Source organism: Sus scrofa, chromosome 15, assembly GCF_000003025.6.
Source record: "Sus scrofa isolate TJ Tabasco breed Duroc chromosome 15, Sscrofa11.1, whole genome shotgun sequence".
NCBI lineage: Eukaryota > Metazoa > Chordata > Mammalia > Artiodactyla > Suidae > Sus > Sus scrofa.
This window is the reverse complement of record NC_010457.5, coordinates 38,612,527-38,638,355: the sequence shown is the minus strand read 5'-3', so window position 1 is coordinate 38,638,355 and position 25,829 is coordinate 38,612,527. Positions and strand designations below refer to the sequence as shown.

Below are 25,829 nucleotides of genomic sequence, written 5' to 3'. Positions count from 1 at the left end.
AAACAAGTAAATAAAAAGGGGCAATCTGGATACAGAGATAGGCATGTACACAGGGGGAACACAACTGCATGATTGGGGTTATGCTACCATAAGCTAAGAAACTACCAGGAGCTGAGAGAGGCTTGGACCATATACTTCCCTGGCTGGATGCCTTGATTTCATACTTCTGGCCTCTAGAATTGTGAGATGATAAAGATCCTGAGAGTTTTCATCACAAGAAAAAATATATTTTTGCCTTTTTTTTTCTTTTTCCTTTTACTGCATTTATATGAGATGATGGATGTTCACTAAATTTATGATAGTAATAATTTCACAATATTTGTAAATCAAGCCATTATTTACACCTTAAATTCATGCAGTGATGTATGTTAATTATATCTCAGTAAGTCAAAAAATATTCTGTTGTTCTAAGCCCTCTGGTCTGTGGTACTTGTCAGAGCAGCTCTATCAAACTAATACATGGATGGATCCAGAAAAATAACACTTGATGATGTGGACTCAACCAAATAACTGAGTTATGGGAAAACAGTGGCCTCTTCTGAAAGTCGCACAGTTCAAACTGTGGAAATATTGTACTTTCTACCCTGACATAAACCTAAAGAGAAAAGTGGAGGAAGCTTTATTCCTCTCTATCCTTTTCATGCCAAAATAAGTGGACAACATCTCAACGTTTCAGAGCTTAGATACATAATACAAGGTTTCGATGTCTTCATGGATTAAAATCTTCAAAAATGCCCAACAATAAGAAAGCAAGAAAAGAAAGCCTTAGCCAGTGACAAAGGAAATGGCTACAGTGACAAATTACAAAGTGATGAAAAATATCTAAGATGGAGTATGAACCAGAATAAGAGCCCCTTATTATCCTCTTCAGAGCTCAGGAAGCACACACACTGCAAGAAGAAGGTCACAATCCCCATGAAATCTCTGGATAAGCCAGTGCGGAGGGGTGGGTAGAATTTGGGGAGTGTCCTTACTTACACCCTGAAGGTCAGAGACGCAAAAGCAGGGACCATACATCTGTCTCTACTGTCCCCCAATCCCCTCCCTGGTACTGAGGAAGATGAAGAGTGCAGGGAGTGGGAGGAAGTGGAAATCACCAGATCACCACACAGCGCCTGCGAATGACGTCACCTACCTGTGACCTCGAGACCAACTAGAGCCAAAATCTGCTCCCCATGCAGAAGACAGGTGGAGGAATTTGAGACACTAAATCCAAATGAAGCAAAGGGCAATCACGGATCCCTCCCTATTCTTCTCTAACACAGATGATACTGTCCCTGTGTGAGGTCACAGCAACCAGAAGAGACAAGAGGATGTGTACAAGGAGCTCAGAAGGGAGGTGAGAAAGACGTATATGCACATTTATTCTTACCTTTCAGAAAAGGGTAAATAATACATCTTGCTTTAAAATGTATCTAAAATACTTTATCAATACTTTATATATCCTTTTTTTTAACTTTAGAAAGATCATTCCCTAAGGAAAGAAAAAATTCATTTGGATGTTCAGTATTTTTTCTGCTCAATTTCAATTTCTTTTTATTCTATTAGTCTCAGATGAGTGGAATGTATTACGCCTTGTGAAAGTTGTTATCCTAACCCTGAAAAAGCACTTTAATTTATCTATCTCTATCATCTATCTATCTATCCATCCATCCATCTGCCTAGTGAACCATCAATGGAGATACCAGACGGTTAAAAGCAGTTTTTTCAAATGTCAGCAGTACTTAGTTATGAGGGGAGAACTCATCAGATAATTTTTCAATTTTTGTTATATATTTGTTATTGTCTAAATTTAAAGAATAAACATAAACTAATTTCTTAGATCTTTCCAATGTAGCAGGTTAATTAATTAATAGGGCTACAAAGAGTCATTGTTCCTTTATCCCAGGTTCTTTGCAAAAGAACAGTGGCATCAGAATGGTATTTTACAAGCAAGTGGGATAATATTTTAGAGTAGTATTAGTAAGTTATTATATATTTCAGCTGTAGGTCCATTTTCATTTGGGTCATTTCTTAGTAAATGTGCAAAATTAAAGAACTGACTTCAAAAAAGTAAAAATCAGGACAAATGACCGATTGGAGCTAATGCAAAGTAAAATATGCACAGCAGAGTTAAATGCATGACAATACCTTATATATAAAATTTCCTTCAGTGGCTATTTGGAGTTGGCACAGTGCTGGATAATATTTGCACAACTATTATTTAAAAATTAAAATATTATGAACTTTCTCTGCTATATAGATAAGAAATTATATGTTGCTAAGAAAAATAACATTTAAGAGACCTAACCAAATTCTTACCTGCTTGAAAAATTGATAGACTTCCATCAATATGACCAAGGACAACCTTCCCCCTTTTTTGGGTATGCCATCGGAATATAGAGATATCAGACAAGAAGCTATGAGTGTCTTTGTGGACAATGACCCCACTGTCTGGTCCTGAGATGGTCCAGATGAACAGGGGGCCTCTGTGGGAAGCAAATGCTACAGCATCATCTTCATTCCAGCACCAGCTAAGAGAGGCAGGCATCCCTGGAATCAGTTAAACACAGATACACAATAGAGAGAGACGTGGCATAAGATTGTACCTTAAAACAGTATTTGCATCCCATCTTTCCAAAGTAACTGAAATATAAGACTATGTCCTTTATTAAACAATATTACCTTCTTACTTGGGAATTTGATTTATAAAGTAAGCCCAGAGACTTTAGGAATACATGGAAGATACTTCCAGGTTTCAAAATACGAGTATGATCATATGCTTCATATGTTCAAAGAAATTAATAGAGTTTTTTCCTTCAGAAAACTGTATATTAAAGCAATACATTCTTGCTTAATTCTTGTGTATAAGTCCTACTTTCAGCATTTTAGGGATACAAGTTTGTATGGGATACAATTCTTGCTTTAAAGGTTCTTAAATCTAAATTGGAGAGATAAGGATTAAATGTATGAATAGTTAAGTGCTACTGTAAAGATTTAATAACAATACAATTAATGCTACACTCTATGTCTCATTAGTTTAGATTTAAATTTTAGCTTTGCCTCAGATGAACTAATCAAGTCACTTTCCCTCTCTAAACCTGTTTTCTTATCTATAAAATGGATGTTACAAAATATTGGACCACCTGTTTCTCATGAATGTTAAGACAAGAAAATATAATCCTGTATGTAAAAGTCTCTTTTAAAATAAAAGAGAAAATACAAAAGTTAATTGTTAATTTCCCCATTATTACTGTTGATGAAATAAATAACATAAAATAAGTGTTATGGTAAATTTATGACTCAGGAGAGAGATTATGAATCACCTGATACAGAAACATTTATCAATTGTATCTAAATCATCAAACTGAATATGTGTATCAGATCATGTGGCGTTGCAGTCCAGAATCTATTTTTAACAAGGTTCTCCAAGTGACTGCTTTGTGTGCAAGGGATTGTGACTGATGGGCCATTGTCCAGAAAAGAAACTGGATTTGAATTACATCTTGAAGGAACAGTAGAGTTTACATACATGGGATAAGTGGTATTTTCCAGGAGGAGGAAATGCTATGAACAAAGACCCAGAAGTGAAAGCCATTCATTGATATTAAGTTCAGCTTATGTCAACTATCTACAAAGTGCCAAGACACAGAAATCATTTCAGGGCTTGATATACAATGGGAACTCCATACTCACTGAATGAATGAATGAATACATAAATAAAGCCAATAAAAGGTTGATTCGTTTTCAGATACATTGACCAAAGTGGTATTTCTCCAATAAGGGAAGATATGCTGTATGGGTCAAACCACCACAGCATATTTGAAGGAAGCCACTAGAATGCCAGCTCTCAGATGTGTGCTTTGGGAAGGGCATCAAGGAAGAGAAAGGACCAGAAACAACGTCATGCAGTTATAATAGAAAATACTTCCTTAGTGGCTTGTTACATGCAAACACTTCTAAGAGCTCTGCAAATATCCACTTACTTAATTCTTCCAACAATATTCTGAGATAGGTAGGTGGTATTATTACCTACTGTTAATGATCTTTTTTTTTCTCTGAAGGGATATTATTAAGTGTGACAATTTTTCAAGCTGGTGACAATGTTTTAACATTTTACATTTAAATGAATTAATACTCATTTTCTGTTGAGTTTTTCATCATTAAGAAAAAAGAATGATGAAGTAAAAAAATGCAGAGGCACATTCGAGTCTAACCATAAGATGTGGAAGTCCTAATATTTATTTTTTTTTAAGTTGACAACACAAACTTCTGCTTTGCTTAAGTTGGATTCTAAAAAGAAAAAAACAGTCTCCGCCATTTCAAAGGGGATTCTTTTAAATAAAAATGACCCAAAGTATTCATATTGTTTTTGCCAATAGAATATTACAGCTTTCAATCTTCACATTAAGATATCTGGAAACAGCATGAGGAATTTATTGTCTTTGAAATTTTTCATAAAAAGGAAAATATATAAAATGATTAAGATTGTTACAATTAGGTTCTTTTTCTTTTTTTAGAGCTGCACCTGCAGCATATGGAAGTTCCCAGGCTAGGGGTTGAATTGGAACTGTAGCTGCTGGCCTACACCACAGCCACAGCAATGTCAGATCCACCTCTGCGTTTGTGACCTCTGCTGCGGCTTGCAGCAACACTGGATCCTTAACTTACTGAGCGAGGCCAGGGATAGAATCTGCATCCTCATGGATACTATTTGGGTTCTTAACCCAATGCACCACAACAGGAACTCCTGTTACTACAATTATTTAATCATTTTAAAGATATTAATGAAAAAGTCCTTTTTAATTGTATATTCAGTGGCAAAGGAAGCGATAGTGCATGCAGCTAATGGACAAAAGTCTCTTCCACCATGAATGACTGTGATGCATATGTTATCTGATGACAAACCAGCAAACTAGGTAATGATAAAAAAATATGTTGTTTAATGTCTAATTTTGTATAATATTTGGAAAAAATGTTAATGCAGTTAAGGTCTAGTATAGATTTTGTGTGACAACTTTATGAGCACAATGACATTATATGACATTTTTAGTTTATGTCATGTAAAATATGGAAAGAATTTTAAAGAGTATTTATTGTGTTATTGAAAATGAATCTCACACAAAGCTGGATTTAAAGTATTGGGAAAATGCATCATTGATCAATATAAACAATACTGGGAAAACCTGGAGAATTTGTGATTTGTGGGGAAATGGATATGACCAGAAAAACATGAAATCTTGATTGAGGCTATCAATTGCTATTTATAAACCACAAAGCTTTGTACCCAAAGTGATCTGGCTTTTTCTCATTGAAGTATTGAAAATCTTTTTAAAAAATCAATGTAATAAGCACCCTGAATAGTTGACTTTTAAAAAGATTTTTGCTCAGAGATTGAAGCAAACTACTTCCTGTCTAATACTGAAGTTCAGAGGTTATTCCAAGTGAAAATAACAAGCAAGATACATGAACTTGGGAAGGAGATTCAGCTTTTCCTAGCTGAAAGTATTTAGCAACTTTTTTTAAAGATGAAGGTTACATAACAAAATTGGTGTATTTTCAAGTATTTTCAGAATTCCTAGTGACCTAAATTTGAAAAGTCAAGAAAAGCTATACTCAAGCTATAGTCAATCTATGTTGAATATATCCAAAGGTTTCAAAAGGCATTGTTATTATTATTTCAGAAGCAAGATTAAATACAATTGCCTATGAATTCCCAATACTGTTGCTACATACTGAAAAGAAAATTATAAAGAAAACTTGAACAAAGTTAGTGACATTGTCATGTCTCAGTTTTCTTTTTTTTCCCCTGTTTTTGGCTGCCCCACTGCATATGGAGTTTCCAGGCCAGGATCAGACCTGAGCATCAATTCTAAGCCACAGCTGCAGCAACACTGGATCCTTAACTCTCTGTGCTGGGCTGGGGAGGGAACCTGTGTCCCAGCAGTCCCAAGACACCACTGATCCCATTGTGCCACAGCAAGAACTCCAGTTTTCTATTTCAAAGTTTTAATCAGTAGAGAAAAGGCTGAAAAGACTTTAGAGAAAAGACTGAACATGGAAAATGTATCCAGCAGTACCTTTCAAAACCATAATCGATAATTGAGCTACACTCGGTGCTCAAAAAGCGACTGAATTATTGTGACAATTTTATACATAAAAATGATTACTTCATCATCATTATGGGGTAAGATGCTAAGTAGAAAGAATGTAATGATATTATTCAATTTACAAAGACCTATGTGCATGAACTAGGACTTTCTACCTTGACTGAAAATTATAGCTCAGCAGGGCAGTGACTATATGTAAAATCTTATCCCTGTATGTTTCAGATTGGAATAAAGTAATAAAGAGGCAGGGCCAATTGTCTCATTGAGAAAACTGTATCTAATTACTACTTCTACATTTATTTTGGAATTTTTAATGTTATTTTTCAGTATTAATGAAATTATTTAGTGTTGATGTTTTTTTAATTGATCAGTGTCAATTATTTCATGAAATTTTTTTCGGTTTTGTACACATGCACACAGATAATGAGTCATGACATGAAATGAGTTTCTTACATAGATTATCATTAGAAAGCCCGAAAACACTACTTTAAAACCTGAGCTAACTGAAGTAAAATATTTTGCTTATTGAAATAAAAATATTCCACTTAATACAATAAATATCAGTTATAGATATACCTTTTGTATTGTCCAGTTTAGCAATGACTTTTTGTTCTGCAACATTCCAAATGATCACTAAATTATCGGTACTGCCACTTGCAAACAGATCAGGATTATGTGGACACCAAGAGATAGCTGTGATTGTTTTTTTATGTTCAGACATAATTGAGTGAAGTTTGAATTCATTATAACGGTGATCCAACTAAAAAAAATACATAAATAAAACATGTCAGTGCTTCTTTTTAGGTAATACACTTTCCATTAATAATCACATTTGTAAAAAGCTACGTATATGGAAATTAGTATACCTCATAACAAGATATGAACGCAGCCCAAGCTTTGGGCTACTTTTCAAGTGAACTCAAGAATATTCAATCAGGTGAAAGAAATCATTTTTTTACAAAAATAAGAGAGAACTGAAATTAAACATATCAATTTTAAAAACAAGTAAAAGTAAATGTTGTACACTTAAATATGCACAATAATCAGAGGTTTATTATATTTTCCATAGCTCTATCTATAGACCTTGATCTTAAAATATCTTTTCTACATTGTTTACTTACATTTGAATAAAAAAAGTGTAGGTTAAATAAGCCAACTGCTCATTACTATGTTATTAAGATATTCAGTCTGCAGAGCAATGGCATCATTGGACCCACTGCTTTTTAGAAGGGGTATTATGTCGTGTTTTTAAATGTAAATGGACTAAAGAAATAACCTGATTTTCCTATTTGCTTTGTAAATGGGCCACTAATTAGTGGATCAATTCATTTGTCTATCATTTTTAACATTTTTGGGACACACACATACAAACTAATATGTCACTTTGCTGAACTTGGTTTTTCCCTTTAACACACAACGAAACTTTTCGCAGTGTTATGAGCTTTTAAAAATCATTATTATATTAACTATTAATTAATCCACCTTTCTTTAATTGTATACTTGCGATAAAATCCTAACTGCTAACACAGGTTTCTTTTTTTTTTTTTTTTTTTGTCTTTTTTGCTATTTCTTTGGGCCGCTCCCGCGGCATATGGAGGTTCCCAGGCTAGGGGTCGAATCGGAGCTGTAGCCACTGGCCTATGCCAGAGCCACAGCAACGCGGGATCTGAGCCATGTCAGCGACCTACACCACAGCTCACGGCAACGCCGGATCGTTAACCCACTGAGCAAGGGCAGGGACCGAACCCGCAACCTCATGGTTCCTAGTTGGATTCATTAACCACTGCGCCACGACGGGAACTCCTGCTAACGCAGGTTTCAATGCCCAGCATCATGAACTTCTGGCTTCTGGCCAATCTCATTTGTTATCATGTTGTTCCCTGTTCACTCTGACCTTATTGTTTTTCTAATGCAGCAAAATCACTTCTGCTTTAGGGCCTATGCTGCTGTTCTCTTGGCTTTACACGCTCTTCCCACTGATTCTCTCATGGCTATTCATTCTCCTGTTCAGGTCTCATTCAAAAACACTTTTTTAGAGCTGTGTTTTCTGACCATGGCATCTAAATAAATTCATGTTCCTCCCCAGAACCTATCCCATGACTCCTGCTATCTCTTTTTTTCAACTGAGATGTAACTGACACATAACATTCTACTAGTTTCAGATGTACAACATGATAATTCAATATTTGTATATACTGCAAAATGATCACCACAATAAGTCTAGTTAACCCATCACCACACACAATTACAAATTTTTCTCTGTGCGAAGTACTTTTAAAAATCAACTTCTTGGAAACCTTCAAACATACAATACAGTGTTATTAAGCATAGTCTCCATTCTGTATATTACATCCCCATGAATTATTTCTTTTATAACTGGAATATTGTACCTTTTGATGCCTTCACCAATTTTGCCCACCCCAACTTTTCACCTCTGCCAGCTCCCAGTCTGTTCTCTGTATCTATGAGATGGTGTCTTGTTCTTGTTCTGCTTTTTTTTTTTTTTTTTTTTTTTTGATTCCACCTAAGAGATCACTCCGTATTTGTTTTTATCTATCTGACTTATTTCAGTCACTACAGTGCCCTCAGGGTTCTTCCATGTTGTCACAAGTGGCAAGACTTCCTTCATTTTTATGTCTGAATGATATCCCATTGTATATACATACCACATTCTCTTTATCCATATACCCACTGATGAACATTAACGTTGCTTCCATTTCTTGGCTACTGTAAATTATGCTGCAATGAACACGGAGGTGCATATATATTTTCAAGTTATTATTTTGGTTTTCTTTGGATACATACCCAGAAGTGGAATTGCTGGATCATATGGTAGCTCTATTTTAAATTTTTTGGGAAACTTCCATACTGTTTTTCCATAGTAGCTGCACCAATTTATATTCCTATCAACAGTGCACGAGGGTTCCCTTTTCTCCACATCCTCATCAACACTTATTTGTTATTGCTTGTCTTTTTAGTAACAGCCATCCTAACAGGTGTGAAATGATACCTCACTGTGGTTTTAATTTGCTTTCCCCTAACAATGAGTGAGGTTGAGCACCTTTTCATGTCCCTCTTGTCCATCTGCATGCCTTCTTTGAAAAACTGTCAATTCAGGCCCTCCATCCATTTTTAAAGAGGTTCTTTGTTTTGTTTTTGCTATTGAGTGGTATGAATTCATTTATTTTAGATAGTAACCCTTTATCATATACATGATTTGCAAATATTTTCTCCCATTGGCCTTCTTGTTTTCCTTTGCTGGGCAGATTTTTAGTTTGATGTAGTCCTTCTTATTCATTTTTGCTTTTGTTGGCTTTGCTTTTGGTGTCAATGACTGTATCTTATCTGTTTTATATCTTTTGTGGAATTTCTTCCTAAAACTTTTACTTACTCATTTGTTTACTTATTTATTACCTCTCCTACCCCCTATTCTTCCTAAGAATATGACTTCCATGAAAAGAGTCTGCCTGGTCATTCCAGTTGCTTTCCTAGTGCTTGGTAATGCTTGGCCAATAGAAGAGATTTCACTAATGTTATTGAAAGAATGAGCCATTATGCTATTGTTTAACATTTAAGCAACTTTTAATTTTTGCTATCACAAGTAATGCTGTAGCAAATACATACAAAATTTTTACTAATGAGCTAATTATTTCCTAAGGCTTTATCATCTATAATTTCTGTATTTCTTACTATCCAAATATCATCTATTCCTGAACAGCTTTGAAAGAAAATATTATTAAAGATGACTCAGTACCAACGGGAGCTTTCACTTGATGAGAGTTGTAACTATAGTAACTTTAAGTTGGCCCATTTACAGATATAAATGCATCTTCTGTATATTTAGGGATAAATAAGTTTGTTTTAAAGTATTCAGTTATTTAAGTTGTCTATGGTATATACCATAAATGTATCTAACGCATCTAAGAGAAAAAACTTCTATATAAGTTAGACATTTTGTAGAATAGTACAAAAGTACAATGAATGTATGAGGGAGCCATTTTGCACATCAGTGATTTTCACTGACTTTACTATACAAATTATCCACATGGGATCTTAAGCACAATACAGAATACTGAACTATTTGTAGGGATGAATTCATTAATATGTTCCTATCATATTTTCAATTCAGTATTATGAGACTGTACCATTACATTGAGTTGGACCATAAATCACTCCACATTTAGAGTAGTTTATGTATTTGTGTATTAAAATTCAATGGCTAAAGAAACATGCTAGTGGCATTTACAGGTATCATTTAATAGTTCAGAAAAATGTGAAAATACATAAGCATCATCTGTATGTGACAGACTCAGATTTTGTTCATTCACACTAGGTGTTATTTAATGAATATTCTAAAAATAATTAAAATATGTTATATTTATGTAGCATAATTGTCAAAGTGCTTCAGTTTAGAAGTTCACATTTAAAACAATACTTATTAATGTAAATTTAATTAATGTTAATATCAGGGAGTTTCACTGTGGCACAGTGGAAACGAATCCGACTAGTATCCATGAAGATTCGGGTTCAATCCCTGGCCCTGCTCAGTGGATCAGAGATCCAGCATTGCTGTGAGCTAAGGTGTAGGTCACAGATGTGGCTCGGATCCTGCATTGCTGTGGCTGTGGTGTAGACCAGCAGTTATAGCTCTGATTCGACCCCTAGCCTGGGAACTTCCATATTCCACAGGTGCAGCTCTTAAAAAAAAGCAAAAAATAAAAAAATGTTAATATCGCCATTTAATAATGTAATTTTTGATGCATATTTTGAAACAATTTTTCAGTGAATTTTGTAACAAACTGTAATTTTATTTGCATTAACTTCTAAATCAGTAATATTTTTAGTTTTAGCTTTTAATGACAAGCAAACTTTCTTCACAGGTTTTTTTTTATATTAATACTTTTAGCTTAATCTTCCTAAATATTCAAGTCATATAATGTCATCATAAAATTCAAGACACATGCAAACATAAAATAAATTACGTTCTGCTTTCATCTACTTTCTTACCTTCCTGACTCCTTAGAGGAATACTTTGCCCTGCCTGATAAGTACTTCTTCTTTAGAAGGAAATAAAAGACAAGACAATAAGGACCAAAGACTAAGGGAGTCATTTCATAGGAGGAGTTTGGGACTGAGATGTTTAGAAATACATGCAGAATGGTGAGGAGGAAGATGGAAAGGCAAAGGAGGCATTTAGAAGGCTTGCTTGTCTTTTGTGGGAAATGGTAAGTGAAAAAAATGTAAGTTATATTGACTTTTTTTTTTTTTGCCCTACCCACAGCATATGGAATTTCCCAGGCCAGGGGTCAAATCCCAGCCACAGTTGCAACTTATGTATGCTATAGCTTCACAATGCAGGATCTTTAACCCAATGGGCCAGGCTGGAGATCAAACCCGCACCTCTGCAGAGACAAAGCTGGATCCTTAACCTGCTGCACCACAGTGGGAACTCCCTTAAATTGCATTTTGATTGCTGGGTATTTCCTCAATCTTGAGAAACAGACTACATGAAATCTTACTCATGTGGTCCAATAAAAACTCATATTGTACAAAATTAATCGGTTTATAGATTAGAGCTATTTTTTCTTAAATTTTCAATAAACTACAACACTATTAGTAATTAAAAGGAATTCTTTTTTTTTTTTTTTTTTGGTCTTTTTGACTTTTCTGGAGCTGCTCCCATGGCATATGGAGGTTTCCCAGGCTAGGGGTCTAATCAGAGCTGTAGCCACCGGCCTACCCCAGAGCCACAGCAACACGGGATCCGAGTCGCGTCTGTGACCCACATCACAGCTCATGGTAATGCCAGATCCTTAACCCACTGAGCAAGGCCAGGGATTGAACCCACAACCTCATGGTTCCTAGCTGGATTCGCTAACCACTGCACCATGACGGGAACTCCAGTTAAAAGGAATTTTTACCCCAGAATAAAGCAATGACTTTTTTAAATCTTAATTGAAATGAACTGGTATTTCAAGATTAAAACAATCATTCTAGAAACATTTAATAAGTGGCTACTAAGTGCCAGAGAGTGTGCAGTAACCTGAGAATTCAAAGATGAGGAAGACTGGTAAATGGAAGCATGCAGAGAGGCAGCCCATTTCATAAGGTCCTTCACTAAGGAAGAGGAAAAAACAGAACTTGGAAAAGAGCTTAGACATTTTAACTGAGATTTGAAAGATGAGAAAACGTTCTCTGGACAGGCAACGTGGACAAACTGAAAACTTAGTGTAAGCAAAGGTAAGATGCAAAGAGTCTGAGGTGTTTCGAAAAAGGCAATTAGCTTGATATGTCTGGAGCACAAAGTGGGAGGAAGACAGAGACAGGAAGGTTGTGAAAGGACATCGTACTATGAGGTTGGATGTTAATATTAAAGATTGTGGAGCAATGGAAGATTCAAAATTTTATATGTACATTACAGATGATTGATTACACTGAAGGATAAATTAGAGGGCATCAAAATAGAGGTGGAGAAAATTAAGAGACTATTATAATAGTTCAGGTGAGAAGAATGGAAAGAAGAGAGTAAAAGACAGAAAATACCAGACTTAGTTCTGGTTTGCTAGCGTAGAGGATGTGAGTAGAAGAGGGTTTTAGTGATAACTCACACCTGTGGTTTAGAGGAATGTTTAGCTGGTGACACTGAAATACTGGCACCAGATTTAAGAAGAAAAACTGGACTTGGATTGAAGATGCTTATGGCACCTCTATATGAACAAGTCCAGAAGGGCACTGGCTGTATAGATTAGGAACTAATAAGAGATGTTTAGATGGATCCATGACAAGAAAAAGTAGTCATAAAAGTTCTTATCCCAAGAATATCTCAAAATTATCTGCACTATTTTTAATAGAATTATTTCTAACGGACTACCCACTTCGAATGATAAGACAATTTTGTCATGTGAAATGTTATTGAGCAAGGCTTGAAACAAACGAATAAATGAATTTCACTTATTTATATGGGAATATAGTTTAAAAGAATTAAGAACTACTTGCTCGCCATTCATAAAATGGGAACTTTCAATTTTTGAAGAAGTTCTTTTTGATGAATAGCACATAAAGGATTATTAAATCAATTAAGAGTTTGCTAATATTTTAATATTATGATACAAGCATTTTCTAAAAGCTTGACTTATAAAACCAAAGTAGTACAAATAGCAAAAAAATAAATAAATATAAATAAATTTTTATAGCATTAAGCTTTTCATGTGACAGGAATTAAAAATAAGTATTAATTAAAATATTAATTTTACCTGATCAAATTAAAAATTGAAAAGAATCAGTAATTCTTTACCTGATAAACATAGATGGCCAGGGTCGCACAGTATGCAAACCTATCTCCATTGGCTGCACACACATCTTTGTTCCAGGGCTGACATCCAGCAGCCAGCAGTCCCACCTGCCTTACCTGGGACATGTTTGCCTTGAAAAACAAAGTTAGAGGGATATCAGTCATTCCCATTATTCAATAAATATCCTCTTCATTGTGTGTCCCTCAGTCCTTAGATTTATGCCCTGCAAAAAAAATTCTACTAGGACTATTCATCTCAGTGTATCCTTTCAGAGGACAGGAGTTGAACTCTCCAAATGTCAACAGACATCAAGGCAGGTCGTTTAAATTAGGGAGGAAAGGGATTATAAAACAATAAACAACAACTGACTTTTGGGAACGACAATTCCCGACAATTCCCAAAGGTTTGGAATCCTACAAGGAATAATGCAGACGAGAGTAAAAGAGAAAATGCACATCCTATCCAAAGCCTCTAGGACCACTGGAGAAGGCCAGCCCATAGGATGTGAACATCCTGTCTAAAGGGTCTAGTACCACTGGAGAAGGATACCCCATATAAAGTGCATATCCTATCCAAAGTCTCCAGACCACTGGAGAAAGTCATTTCATGTTGCCAGATTTATGGAACTTCCCAGGGAAATTGAAATATCCAGTTTTTATATAAATATTCCAATTTTAAATATGGACGATTTGTTCAAGGCAGCAAATTTAAATGTAATACACCGAGAGCCAACACTGAGAGGACTGTGACTTCTGTCTTCGAACTTGACAGTCTTCACATTGACTCAAAGTCTTCACAAAAACTATTTGAATGTACAACACAGGAAAACAAGCTGCGTTAAAGCAGTGTTCATTGTGAAGAGGGGACAGAAGGAAGTTGGAAACTACTGAATAAAAATCACTTATGTAGCAGAGCAGAGGATTTCGGGCCAGACCATTCCCAGAGTCAGTTATGCTATCTCTCATTTATTTATGCGGCTACTTTCTTCCTTATATCTTTTCTATTTCAATTTTTACTTCCTGAAAAGATCTCTTGCTTTTTCCTCTTCTCTTTCTTCCCCAATTCCTTCTACCTTCGTCCCATTAAGTCTCCTTATCTGAATGGAATTAGTGATATATTTACAAAAAAGTAAATAAATGATTTGCCGGAAAAGTTGGCATGATAAAAACTGTGCTATTAACCTCTGACACTTACAATAAACTGGTACAAAAATCTGCTTTATTTCTCCCCTAAGGATGCCGAACATCCTTGATAAATAAAATACATATACTTTTTTTTTCCAAGTAATAATAACAACATTATTTTTCACTGTAAATATACATTATTTCAACCACATGTGAATTAAATAGGCTTTTACAGTTTATCCTTGGGATATCTTGTTACTACTAATAACATCTGTGTGTAAGTAAAAGTGCTTTCTGATTTATGTTTAAACAAATTTGAGTTTGTATTTGGAAAAGAAACATAAAAGAAGGATATATAAATGGACAGGTGAAATGGAGTCATTTAAAGATTTTTCTAAAAAAAAAAAAAAATTGTAACTACAATGTATACATCTAAGGATAACCTGACCCCCTTGCTGTACAGTGGGAAAATAAAAAAAAAAAAAAAATAAAAATTAAAAAAAAAAAGAATTTTCATTTCTGCTAACTTCTTTTACTTTAAAAAATTAATAAACTTCATTTTAGAGCAGTTTTAGGTTTACAGTAAAACTGAACAGAAATTACAGAGATTTTCCATTCATCCCCGCCAGTCCTTCCCCAACCCCCGCAACATGCACAACCAACCTATCAACCAGATGGTACATTGGTTACAATGAACCTGCACTGACACATCACTATCATCCAAAGTCCAATAGTTTACGTTAAGAGTCACTCTTGGGGAGTTCCCGTCGTGGCGCAGTGGTTAACGAATCCGACTAGGAACCATGAGGTTGCCGGTTCGGTCCCTGCCCTTGCTCAGTGGGTTAACGATCCGGCGTTGCCGTGAGCTGTGGTGTAGGTTGCAGACGCGGCTTGGATCCCGCGTTGCTGTGGCTCTGGCGTAGGCCGGTGGCTACAGCTCCGATTCAACCCCTAGCCTGGGAACCTCCATATGCCGCGGGAGCGGCCCAAGAAATAGCAACAACAACAGCAACAACAAAAAAAAAAAGGCAAAAAAAAAAAAAGAGTCACTCTTGGCATGTGCCTTCTATGGGTACTGACAAGTGCATAATGACATACATTATGCAGAGTAGATTCACTGTCCTAAAAATCCTCTGTGCTCTGCCCATTCATCCCTCTCTCCTTCCTAACTGCTGGTAACCCCTGTCCTTTTTACTGTCTCCATAGTTTTGCCTTTTCCAGAACATAGCTGGAAACTATATAGTATGGAGTCTTTCCAGGTCAGTTTCTTATGCTTAGTAACATGTACTCAATGTTCTTCGATGTCTTTTCATGGCTTGATAGCTCATTTCTTTTTAGTGCTGAATAATAGTCCATTGTTTAAATGTAGCACAGTTTACCCATTCACCTACTGAAGGACATCTTCTGTTTATATAGATCTGAATTTCCAACCTATATACTTATCTTTCTCTTTGAAGAACTTTTTTTTTTTTTTTAACATTTCTTGCAAGGTAGGTCTACTGGCAACAAATTCCAAATATTTGTTTGTCTAAGAAAGACTTTATTTCTCCTTCACTTCTGAAGGATAGTTTCACAAGGTACAGATTTTTAGGTTGGTGTTTTGTTTTTCTCAACACTTTATTTATTTACTTTTATTGTTATTTCTCCAACACAATTTTTTTCCTGACTGTACAGCATGGGGACCCAGTTACACATACATGTATACATACTTTTTTCTCCCATTGTCATGCTCCGTTGTAAGTATCTATACATAGTTCTCAGTGCTACACAGCAGGATCTCATTGTTAACCCATTCCAAAAGCAATAGTTTGTGGCCATTAACCCCAAGCTTCTAATTCATCCCACTCCCTCCTCCTCCCCCAGACAACCACAGATCTATTCTCCAAGTCCATGATTTTCTTTTCTGTGGAAAGGTTCATCTGTGCCATATATTAGATTCCAGATATAAGTGATATCATATAGTATTTGTTTTTCTCTTTCTGACTTACTTCACTCAGGATGAGAGTCTCCAGTTCCATCCATGTTGCTGCAAATGGCATTATGTCATTCCTTTTTATGGCTGAGTAGTATTCCATTATGTATATATACCACATCTTCTTCATCCAATCATCTGTCAGTGGACATCTGGGTTGTTTACATGTCTTGGCTATTGTGAATAGTGCTGCAATGAACATGCGGGTGCATGTGTCTTTTTTAAGGAGAGTTTTGTCCAGATATATGCCCAAGAATGGGATTGCTGGGTCATATGGTAGTTCTGTGCATAGATTTCTAAGGTACCTCCATACTGTTCTCCATAGTGGTTGTACCAGAACATTCCCACCAACAGTGCAAGAGGGCTCCCTTTCCTCCACACCCCTTCCAGCATTTGTTATTTGTGGACTTACTAATGATGGCCATTCTGACTTGTGTGAGGTGGTATCTCATGGTAGTTTTGACTTGCATTTCTCTAATAATCAGGGATGTTGAGCATTTTTTCATGTGCTTGTTGGCCATCTGTACATCTTCTTTGGTAAAATGTCTATTCAGGTTTTTTGCCCATTTTCCATTGGGTTGTTGGCTTTTATTTATTTATTTATTTATTTTTTGCTGTTGAGTTGTATAAGTTGTTTGTATATTCTGGAGATTAAGCCCTTGTCAGTTGCATCATTTGAAACTATTTTCTCCCATCTGTAAGTTGTCTTTTTGTTTTCTTTTTGGTTTCCTTTGCTATGCAAAAGCTAGTCAGTTTGATTAGGTCCCATTGGTTTATTTTTGCTTTTATTTCTGTTGTTTTGGAAGAATGACTTGAGAAAACATTTGTAACGTTGATGTCAGAGAATGTTTTGCTTATATTCTCTTCCGGGAGTTTGAAGGTGTCTTCTCTTATATTTAAGTCTTTAAGCCATTTCAAGTTTATTTTCGTGCATGGTGCAATGGTATATTCTAGTTTCATTGATTTACATGCAGCTGTCCAGGTTTCCCAGTAATTCTTGCTGAATAGACTGTCTTTTTCCCATTTTATGTTCTTGCCTCCTTTGCCAAAGATTAATTGACCATAGGTGATGGGGTTTATTTCTGGGTTCTCTATTCTGTTCCATTGGTCGGTATGTCTGTTTTGGTACCAGTACCACACTGTCTTGATGACTGTGGCTTTGTAATATTGCTTGAGGTCTGGGAGAGTTATGCCTCCTGATAGTTTTTGTTTCTCAGGATTGCTTTGGCAATTCTGGGTCTTTTGTGGTTCCATGTAAATGTTTGGATTGTTTGTCCTAGTTCTGTGAAAAATGACATGGGTAATTTGATAGGGATTTCATTAAATCTACAGATTGCTTTGGGTAGTGTGGCCATTTTTATAATATTAACTTTTCCAATCCAGGAGCATGGGATATCTTTCCATTTCTTTACATCTTCTTTAATTTCCTTGATTAATGTTTTATAGTTCTCGGCATATAGGTCCTTTGCCTCCTTGGTCAGGTGTATTTCCAGGTATTTGATTTTCTGGGGTGCAATTTTAAAAGGTATTGTGTTTTTGTATTCCTTTTCTAAAGTTTCATTGTTAGTATACAGAAATGTGACTGATTTCTGAATGTTAATCTTATATCCTGCTGCTTTGCTGAATTTGTTGATCAGTTCAAGCAGTTTTTGGGTTGAATCTTTGGGGTTTTCTATATATAGTATCATGTTGTCTGCATACAGTGACAGTTTTATCTCTTCTCTTCCTATTTGGATGCCTTTTATTTCTTTTGTTTTTCTGATTGCTGTGGCTAGGACTTCCAATACTATGCTGAATAGCAGTGGCGAGAGTGGGCATTCCTGTCTTGTTTCAGATTTAATATGATCATCTCAATAGATGCCGAAAAAGCATTTGACAAAGTCCAACATCCATTTACGATAAAAATTCTCACCAAAGGGGGTATAGAGGGAACATTCCTTAACATAATCAAAGCCATTTATGACAAACCCACAGCAAATATAATACTCAATGGAGAAAAGCTGAAAACCTTCCCACTAAAATCTGGAACAAGACAGGGATGTCCACTTTCTCAACACTGTAAATGTTTCATTCCACTCTTTCCTGGCTTGCCTGATTTCTGAGGAGTGGATGTAATTCTGACCTTTGTTCCTCTATAGGTAGTGTTTATTTTCTCTGGCTTCTTTTAAGACTTCTGCCTTTGATTTCCTGAAATTTGGGTATCATTTTCCTAGGTGCAATTTTTTTTTTTTTTTTTGCACCTTAGTATTCTATATCCTCCTTAGTATTCTCTAAGTTTTCTGGATTTGTGGTTTGTTGTCTAATATTAATTTTAGGAAATTCTAAGTCATTATTTTTTCAATTATTACTTCTCTCCCTTTCTCTCTTTCTTCTTCTAGCATTTGCATTACATGAGTGGAAATGTAGTTGTACATTTGTAGTTGTCCCACATTTCCTGGATATTATGCTTTTCATCCTTTACTTCTCTTTGCTTTTCAGTTTTGTAAGTTTCTATTATATTCTCAAGTTCAGAGATTCTTTCCTCAGCCATGTCCAATCGATAAGGTATTCTTCATTCCTGCTATAGTGTTTCTCATCTCTTGTATTTCTTGTCGATGATTAGAATTTCCATCTCTTTGTTTATATTATCTATCTGTTCTTTCCTACTGTCTATTCTTCCCCTAAAAGCTCTTGGCATTTTTTTTTTTTTTTTTTTTTTTTTTTTTGTCTTTTGTCTTTTGTTGTTGCTATTTCTTGGGCCAATCCCGTGGCATATGGAGGTTCCCAGGCTAGGGGTTGAATCGGAGCTGTAGCCACCGGCCTACACCAGAGCCACAGCAACGCAGGATCCGAGCCACGTCTGCAACCTACACCACAGCTCACGGCAACGCCGGTCGTTAACCCACTGAGCAAGGGCAGGGACCGAACCGGCAACCTCATGGTTCCTAGTCGGATTCGTTAACCACTGCACCACGACGGGAACTCCAGCTCTTGGCATTTTATCATAGTTTTAAAAAAATTCTTGGTCTAATAGATTCCAACACACCTGCCATTTTCAACTTTGGTGCCAGTGCTTATTTAATCTCTTTTAAGTTGTGTTTTTGCCTTTCAGTATGACTTGTAATTTTTTGTTGAAAGGAGAACATCATGCACCAGCTGAAAGGAACAGTGGTAAACAGACCTTTAGTAATGTAATGGAGAGAAAGCTTCCTGCAGTCCTATGATTAGGTCTCTGTCGCTGGTGAGTCTGTGCCTGCGGAATGTGAATGTCACCAGTATTCTTGGAAATTTTTCTCCCCTTGGGTGGGACAGGATGGCTATAACAGCTGGGTATTTCCCTTCCCCACAGAGGTTAGGTGCTGATATAATCCCTGCAGGTCAGGCTGCGGTAAAGTAGTTTCTCCTGATGGCAACCTTGGTAAGAACATGGTGCTCTCACATAGTTCAAAATAATTCCTTTTCCTCTCCCCTTGCCAGAAGCATGAAGGGCTCTTTCTCTGATAGTTACTATGAAAATGTGGTGGAGGTCCTGGAGGTAAAACAGAAAATCCTGGAGACCTCCCTATTACTGGGTCCCCCTGGAGTTTTTAACTCTCGAACTTGATGCATGAGCCTCTAGCAATTTATCAATTACAGTTCAGGCTTTCCACTCTGCCTCTGGTTCCCACAGAGGCTTCTGCTGGTGAGTTTCTGCTCTGGTGAGTTGAGATTCTCTGTATCTACCTGTCTGTCTCTCTAATTTGGGGGCAGCAGTTTGCCTTGAGACCTCTCTTCTCTTACGAATCTAAGAAGAGTTGTTGATTTTTCAGTTTTCACTTTTTGTTGTAGGCCAGAGTGAAGACTTCTAAGCTCTTTACATGCCAAACTGGAAACTAAAAGTCCCTCTGCTAACTCTTCATTTATTAAAAACAAACAAATTACTTCTAAATCCATGCCAATACATTTTTACTTTGTCAGTTTATCTCGATATACTACTATTTAGCTTCCAAATTCAGATAATATAAACATTTCAATATTGTTGTACAATTTGGTATGCCTTGGTATGCTCCTAAGTAGTTTTTATAATCTGATAGTTCAACAACTTAAACCCTTTTTAAATTCAAAATTGAATAACTTGTCCACACCAGCCATTACAACAATGAATAGGACAAAACAAAATGGCAGCTTGTTAAAAAAAATTAGGATTTTTAATGAACTATTTAAAAAATCGTGCATCATTAAGCATATGAATACTGTTGCATCTACAAATCTGAATTATGAATTTAACTAGCTAGAATTTAAAACTTCTATTTGTTTTTCAAAAGTATCATAAATATATATATATAATGCTATTTAGCCTTTTTAAGTTGATATCTACAGTTGCCAAGGAGATAAAAAGAAATGTCCAGAAGCTTTTGATATCTTTGTAGTCAGCATTAATGTTTATATAATTAGTGATTCTGCATTACTGAAAATAGAAAGTGTTCAACTGAAAGTCCATTTCAAAATATATGTTTATATTTTAAATATAAGCCCTACCAAAATGTGACATATATAGGTAAACAAATATATTTTAACTGAATGTGATAGGTAATTTTATATTTCAGATAAATATTATGCACTTTTATCTTTATTTAAGCATATGTTTCAATTTTATATGAACTACTGAAGAATTTCCATGTCCATTCTAAGATCTGTTGTTTCAGAAAACATCATCTTTTTTGACCCAGACACAATGCACACACTTTAAAGATGAAGTACCCTGCAATTCATGAACACTGCAGATTTACACAGGATTCAGGAAGAAAGTCTGGGCTTTGTGTCATCTCACTTGCAACTGACAACATCAGTAGCCCGGCAACTACAGCCCTGCAGTGGTATCATTTTTATATTTTTAACCTAAATTCTACTTTTGGTTTCAATCTTATATTATATGAAATGCACAACACACACATAATTACTGTGAAATAAGTGTATGAAATGTAAAAAAACAAGTGATAAGAGTATATTTTGCATTAGATCTGTATAATAATAAAGTTCACTTCTGAATATGCAAGACTACATGACATCATCATGAAATTTAAATATAGCTAGAGTTACAACACTGCCAAAAATAAAAATAAGTTAAAATCAAGTTCATACATATGTGTCTGTGTGTCTGTGGAAATTATATACATGTGCCATAAATATTAATTATATCAAAGTATAAAGACCACTTTAGTGTTCTAAACATAAAACTCATATGTGATCTTTCAAACACTATATTTCTAAATTATAATTTTAAACTAAAAAATTCAGCTACATTTTCCTGTAAACATTTAAAAAATAACTATTGAAAAATCTGCTATGCTGAATGCTGATTATATGCACATACATATCATCTGAAAAATTATAAGCTGAAATTTTAAGAGAAATTAAAGTCAATATTCATGTTTCAGTTTTCATTATTTAGAATGAGATCTTTCATTGTCATCTAAGTCTGTATAAGAACTGAGCAAAACTTGAGCCAGGAAAAGCTAAAACTCAGGATATGGCAATTTTAAGATTGAACTATATCTATACATAAGAACAGCTATTCCTTTGATATGCCTTAGAAATAGGAATTCACTTATAAAGGCCAATAGTGTGTTAAAGGGCTGACTGGGGTTATGGTGGTGGGAAAGAATTTTGAGTTCTCATAATCTCTAGGAGCTGCCTTAAAATCACTATAAAGGAACACAACACAAAATTTTAGTAAAAGCATTTTCTTAAAATCAGTCATCCCTTTCCCCCAATTAGATCATCATCCCTAAACCCTCCAAAGGAGGAAGATATGGATTATACTTGAACATTAGAAATGAACTGTTATTACATTTAAAATGCATACACACAATACAAAAAAGGACACCAGAGTTATAGTGCATGTGTATATGTCTGTGTGTGAGTGTGTGTGTCCAGTGCAACTTTGAACCTACTATTAAACTCATAAGCTAAGATATATCTATCATCTATGGATCAGGCTGGAATTCAGGATGGAAGGCTACCCACTAATTCTCAACCTTCTTCTGCAGATTGCTTTAGGATTCCACCATGAGGCTTATTCTCCAGAGTGAGATACTTACTGGCTCCCGAGATGTTTACCAGCTTTTCTCACAGCTGAAAAATAAAAAAATTGAAGAAAATACCCAAGAGGCTTTAAACGGCTGAGGATTTACAACTAAAAAGATAATTAAAAAGAAGTAAAATACTGAAAAAAAATCCTTGATTGATATGATTAAAATAAGACCCTGAAGAAGTAAAGAGGAAGAAAAATTCAGTACTGCATATCTTTAGTATATATGCCTTCAAACGACAATGAGGAAAAAGCTGGTAAAACTACACAAAGATATTCTGGGTCTTTTGTTCCACTCATGAATGGAAAGAGAAATCCACAAATTGCTTTCATCTAAATAATTAAGATATCTTTCATTAAAAAGATGAACATAAAGAGAAATCCTATGTTATTCTAATCTAAATCCATTTTAAGAAAGTGCATTTAAAAATGGCAGTTTTTTGCTACTGTAATAATAGATCAGAATAGCTATATTGAAAATACTATGCAAAAGTTGCCATGGTAACAATGCAAATGCCTTTGAAACATTATTAATTGCCTAAAAATTTATCAAATGGAACATGGCACTCTTTTTTAGAACATTTTCTCATTTTCCTTTACAATTTTATTATAATGCACAGTATTAATCATCCATACTTCTAGCTATCATGAAGTGGTTTTCTTTCATTAAAATGACTATCTTGACATTATTACTATTGTCATACATTAATCTCATTAGAAAGAATCTTATTTTATCTTTAAAGCCTAAAGACAATCGGAAAACATTAAGAATTCATCTGAAACCAGGATAGAAAAAAAAACCCTTTTCTTCAGTCTATAACTATGTCTATCCTTCTATTTTATCTTCTTGCCTCTGCTTTCAAATCTATCACATGAGTATCTTATTTGCTCCCAGAATTTTGCAATGCAAAACTATCCACAACATAAATGACACTGAAATACAGCTGCATGAGAAGCAGAAAAAAAAAGAAAAAAAAAAAAAACCCACAGAGAACTACAATTACAACATAAATATATCTTACTCTTTGTAGTCCTTCATACCAATCATCTTGCTCAAACCAATGTGAAATGTAAGTCATCCAAGCCATAGATTGTTTCTACTTTAATCAAGGCAATTGGAAACCAGCATCGGAATAGTCGGCACCTAAAGTAATAACAATGTGTTTCAACCAAATAGCTTTAGCAAACTCTGCTTTATGAAATGTTGTTCAGTACAAGAAGCTAGAAGTGCACAAACATTTCAGATGGAACATTTTTAATAACTGATAAATTACAGTATCTGTAAAAATAATGCTAAACCAGAAAATGTAAGCCTACATACAATCAAAAGAGAAATAAATCAAATGATAATTACGTTGTATAGGACTAGGGAATGCTATGTCAAATATTTTATTAGGCCTTCAGTTTTCTTTCTAAAAAACAAGTTAGATTTAACTTTTGCAAGAAACAGGCTAATTATTTCTTTAAAATAAGGAATATGGAAAAGTTAATGATAAAGAATCTGGAAAAACCATAAAAAAACAGGAAGCAGAAAATTAGTTCCATTTTCAACCTCGGGAGTTGGACATAAAACTAGAATAAAGCCTCCAGGTTAAAAGGTGTACAACAACAAGGCCAATTCTATATTTCCATGTGCTTTCAGCTCCATGGTTGAAAGTTAAATCCTCTCACAGTTGGCTGACTGCCAATTACCTAAGTGCCTCAAAAGGCTAGAGACAGTACATCACTTAACAGAGTGCTAATATGTCCAAAAGAGAGTCAAAATCACATGAATCTGACTTCATTTTATTTTTACTCACTTCTCAAAGAAATTATTTACTCGCCACACTTAATAAGAGAAGGGTACTTGGTGTACTGGAGAATGTTTGGACTTTGAAACATCCTCTATAAAGTTTAGAGGTTCTGGGTGATCTCTCCCTGACCCAACTCATCAAAGCCTTACACCTCAGTGGAGAATAAAGGAAAGAAGGAAGAGAGGGAGGGAGGAGATGAGTGGGAAGAAAAAGAAAACAATGTGAGTAATTTGAATATTCCATTCTTCATATCCCAAAAGTAAGATAGCTTTTGTTCTCACACAGAAAGTCACTCATGTATGACACATAAGTATCACTGTAGCTGGCTGAGATGAGCCTTAGCTCACTCTAAAAATGTATCAGATGGAACATGGCACATTTCTTCAGAATTCCTTTCTTTTTCTTATTCTCTAGAAATATGCTTAATGATATATTCATGGAGTCCCAGGTCAAAATACTTGGGAATAGGCTCTGACTTCTGCAGGAAGTTCCAGGACTGGTACAACCTCTTGTTCAATTTGTTTACGTCTTGATGACTTCCCTGGGACCATGTTTCTGTCCCACCTTTTGGGTTTCTAACTGCTCAGCATCTGCATCTCCTGCAATGTCCTATCCTCTGGGTTTGTGCCCCCTCTTTGTTGTCTCTCCTGTCTATTGCTTATTTCTAGTTACAGTTCTGTGTTTATGTCCTGCGTTAAGCTTTTTTTCTACCCCACCTTGAACCTATAGCTAGCACTTGCCCAAGGTATACCTGGTTACCTTGCCCCCATTTCAGTGGCTCCAGTCTCCAATGCCAAGCTCTTAAAGTCCATTTCAAAGTACCTACTCCACCTAGATCCACAGCCTCGTGTCTGGTCATCTCGACATGAATATCAGTAAAGCTAAGCATACCCTGGAACATTCTTCCTTTGCCTGCATCTCCCGTTCCAGTGACTATCACTAAACATCATTATACTCATCAGTGACCCAAAATAAAAATATCAAGTCAGCTTTAATTCTTTCATCATCTTCCCCTCCACCTCCCACTATGTTTGATCACCAAGTCTTAACAACTACCTTCAACATGTCTCGCAAAATCCCCTTCTCTCTGTCTCTAAGGCCACTGTTTTAGTGAAACCCCTCATGATATATTGCACAACCTAATGAAATACCTTCCTTACTACCCTGCTTTCACTGCAATTGCTAAAGATGATCTCTACCAGCATGACTTTATACCTTTAAGTTATGAAACATCTTTGCCTGAGCTGTCTTTCCCCTTTTTCTGCAAATAATAAGTTGTTTCACATTTATTAAGACCCACTAATATCTCTTTTCTTTGAAGCATTTCTCAAATGCATCAAATCCTTCATTTGCATGCCTCTAAGTCTATATTTGTGTGCACTGGAGAGTGATTATTTTCTGTAGACAAAAACTGTGAATTCCCCAAGATAAAGGAGGTAATACACATGTGAATAGAAGGTACAAAATATTTGTTGAGTGAATTGACATATGGTGGAAGAATTTGCCAACT

At 35.4% G+C, this 25,829-nt stretch overlaps 1 protein-coding gene across 9 annotated transcripts in view; it reads right to left on the bottom strand.

Annotated features, from left to right (window-relative positions):
• WDR17 (WD repeat domain 17) overlaps positions 1-25,829 on the bottom strand; it is a 104,852-nt gene that overhangs the window by 56,084 nt on the left and 22,939 nt on the right. For 6 of the 9 annotated variants that reach the window (XM_021075880.1, XM_021075873.1, XM_021075875.1 and 3 more), the window contains 4 exons: positions 23,549-23,670; positions 13,384-13,512; positions 6,666-6,849; positions 2,302-2,532 (listed from right to left, as the gene is read on the bottom strand). In XM_021075880.1, coding sequence (XP_020931539.1) covers positions 2,302-2,532; positions 6,666-6,849; positions 13,384-13,512; positions 23,549-23,614 — 610 coding nt within the window. In that variant the 5' untranslated portion in view covers positions 23,615-23,670. Of the gene's footprint in view, positions 1-2,301; positions 2,533-6,665; positions 6,850-13,383; positions 13,518-23,548; positions 23,671-25,829 lie in introns of those variants that run through there. The other 3 variants (XM_021075876.1, XM_021075882.1, XM_021075881.1) reach the window with 2 other exon arrangements.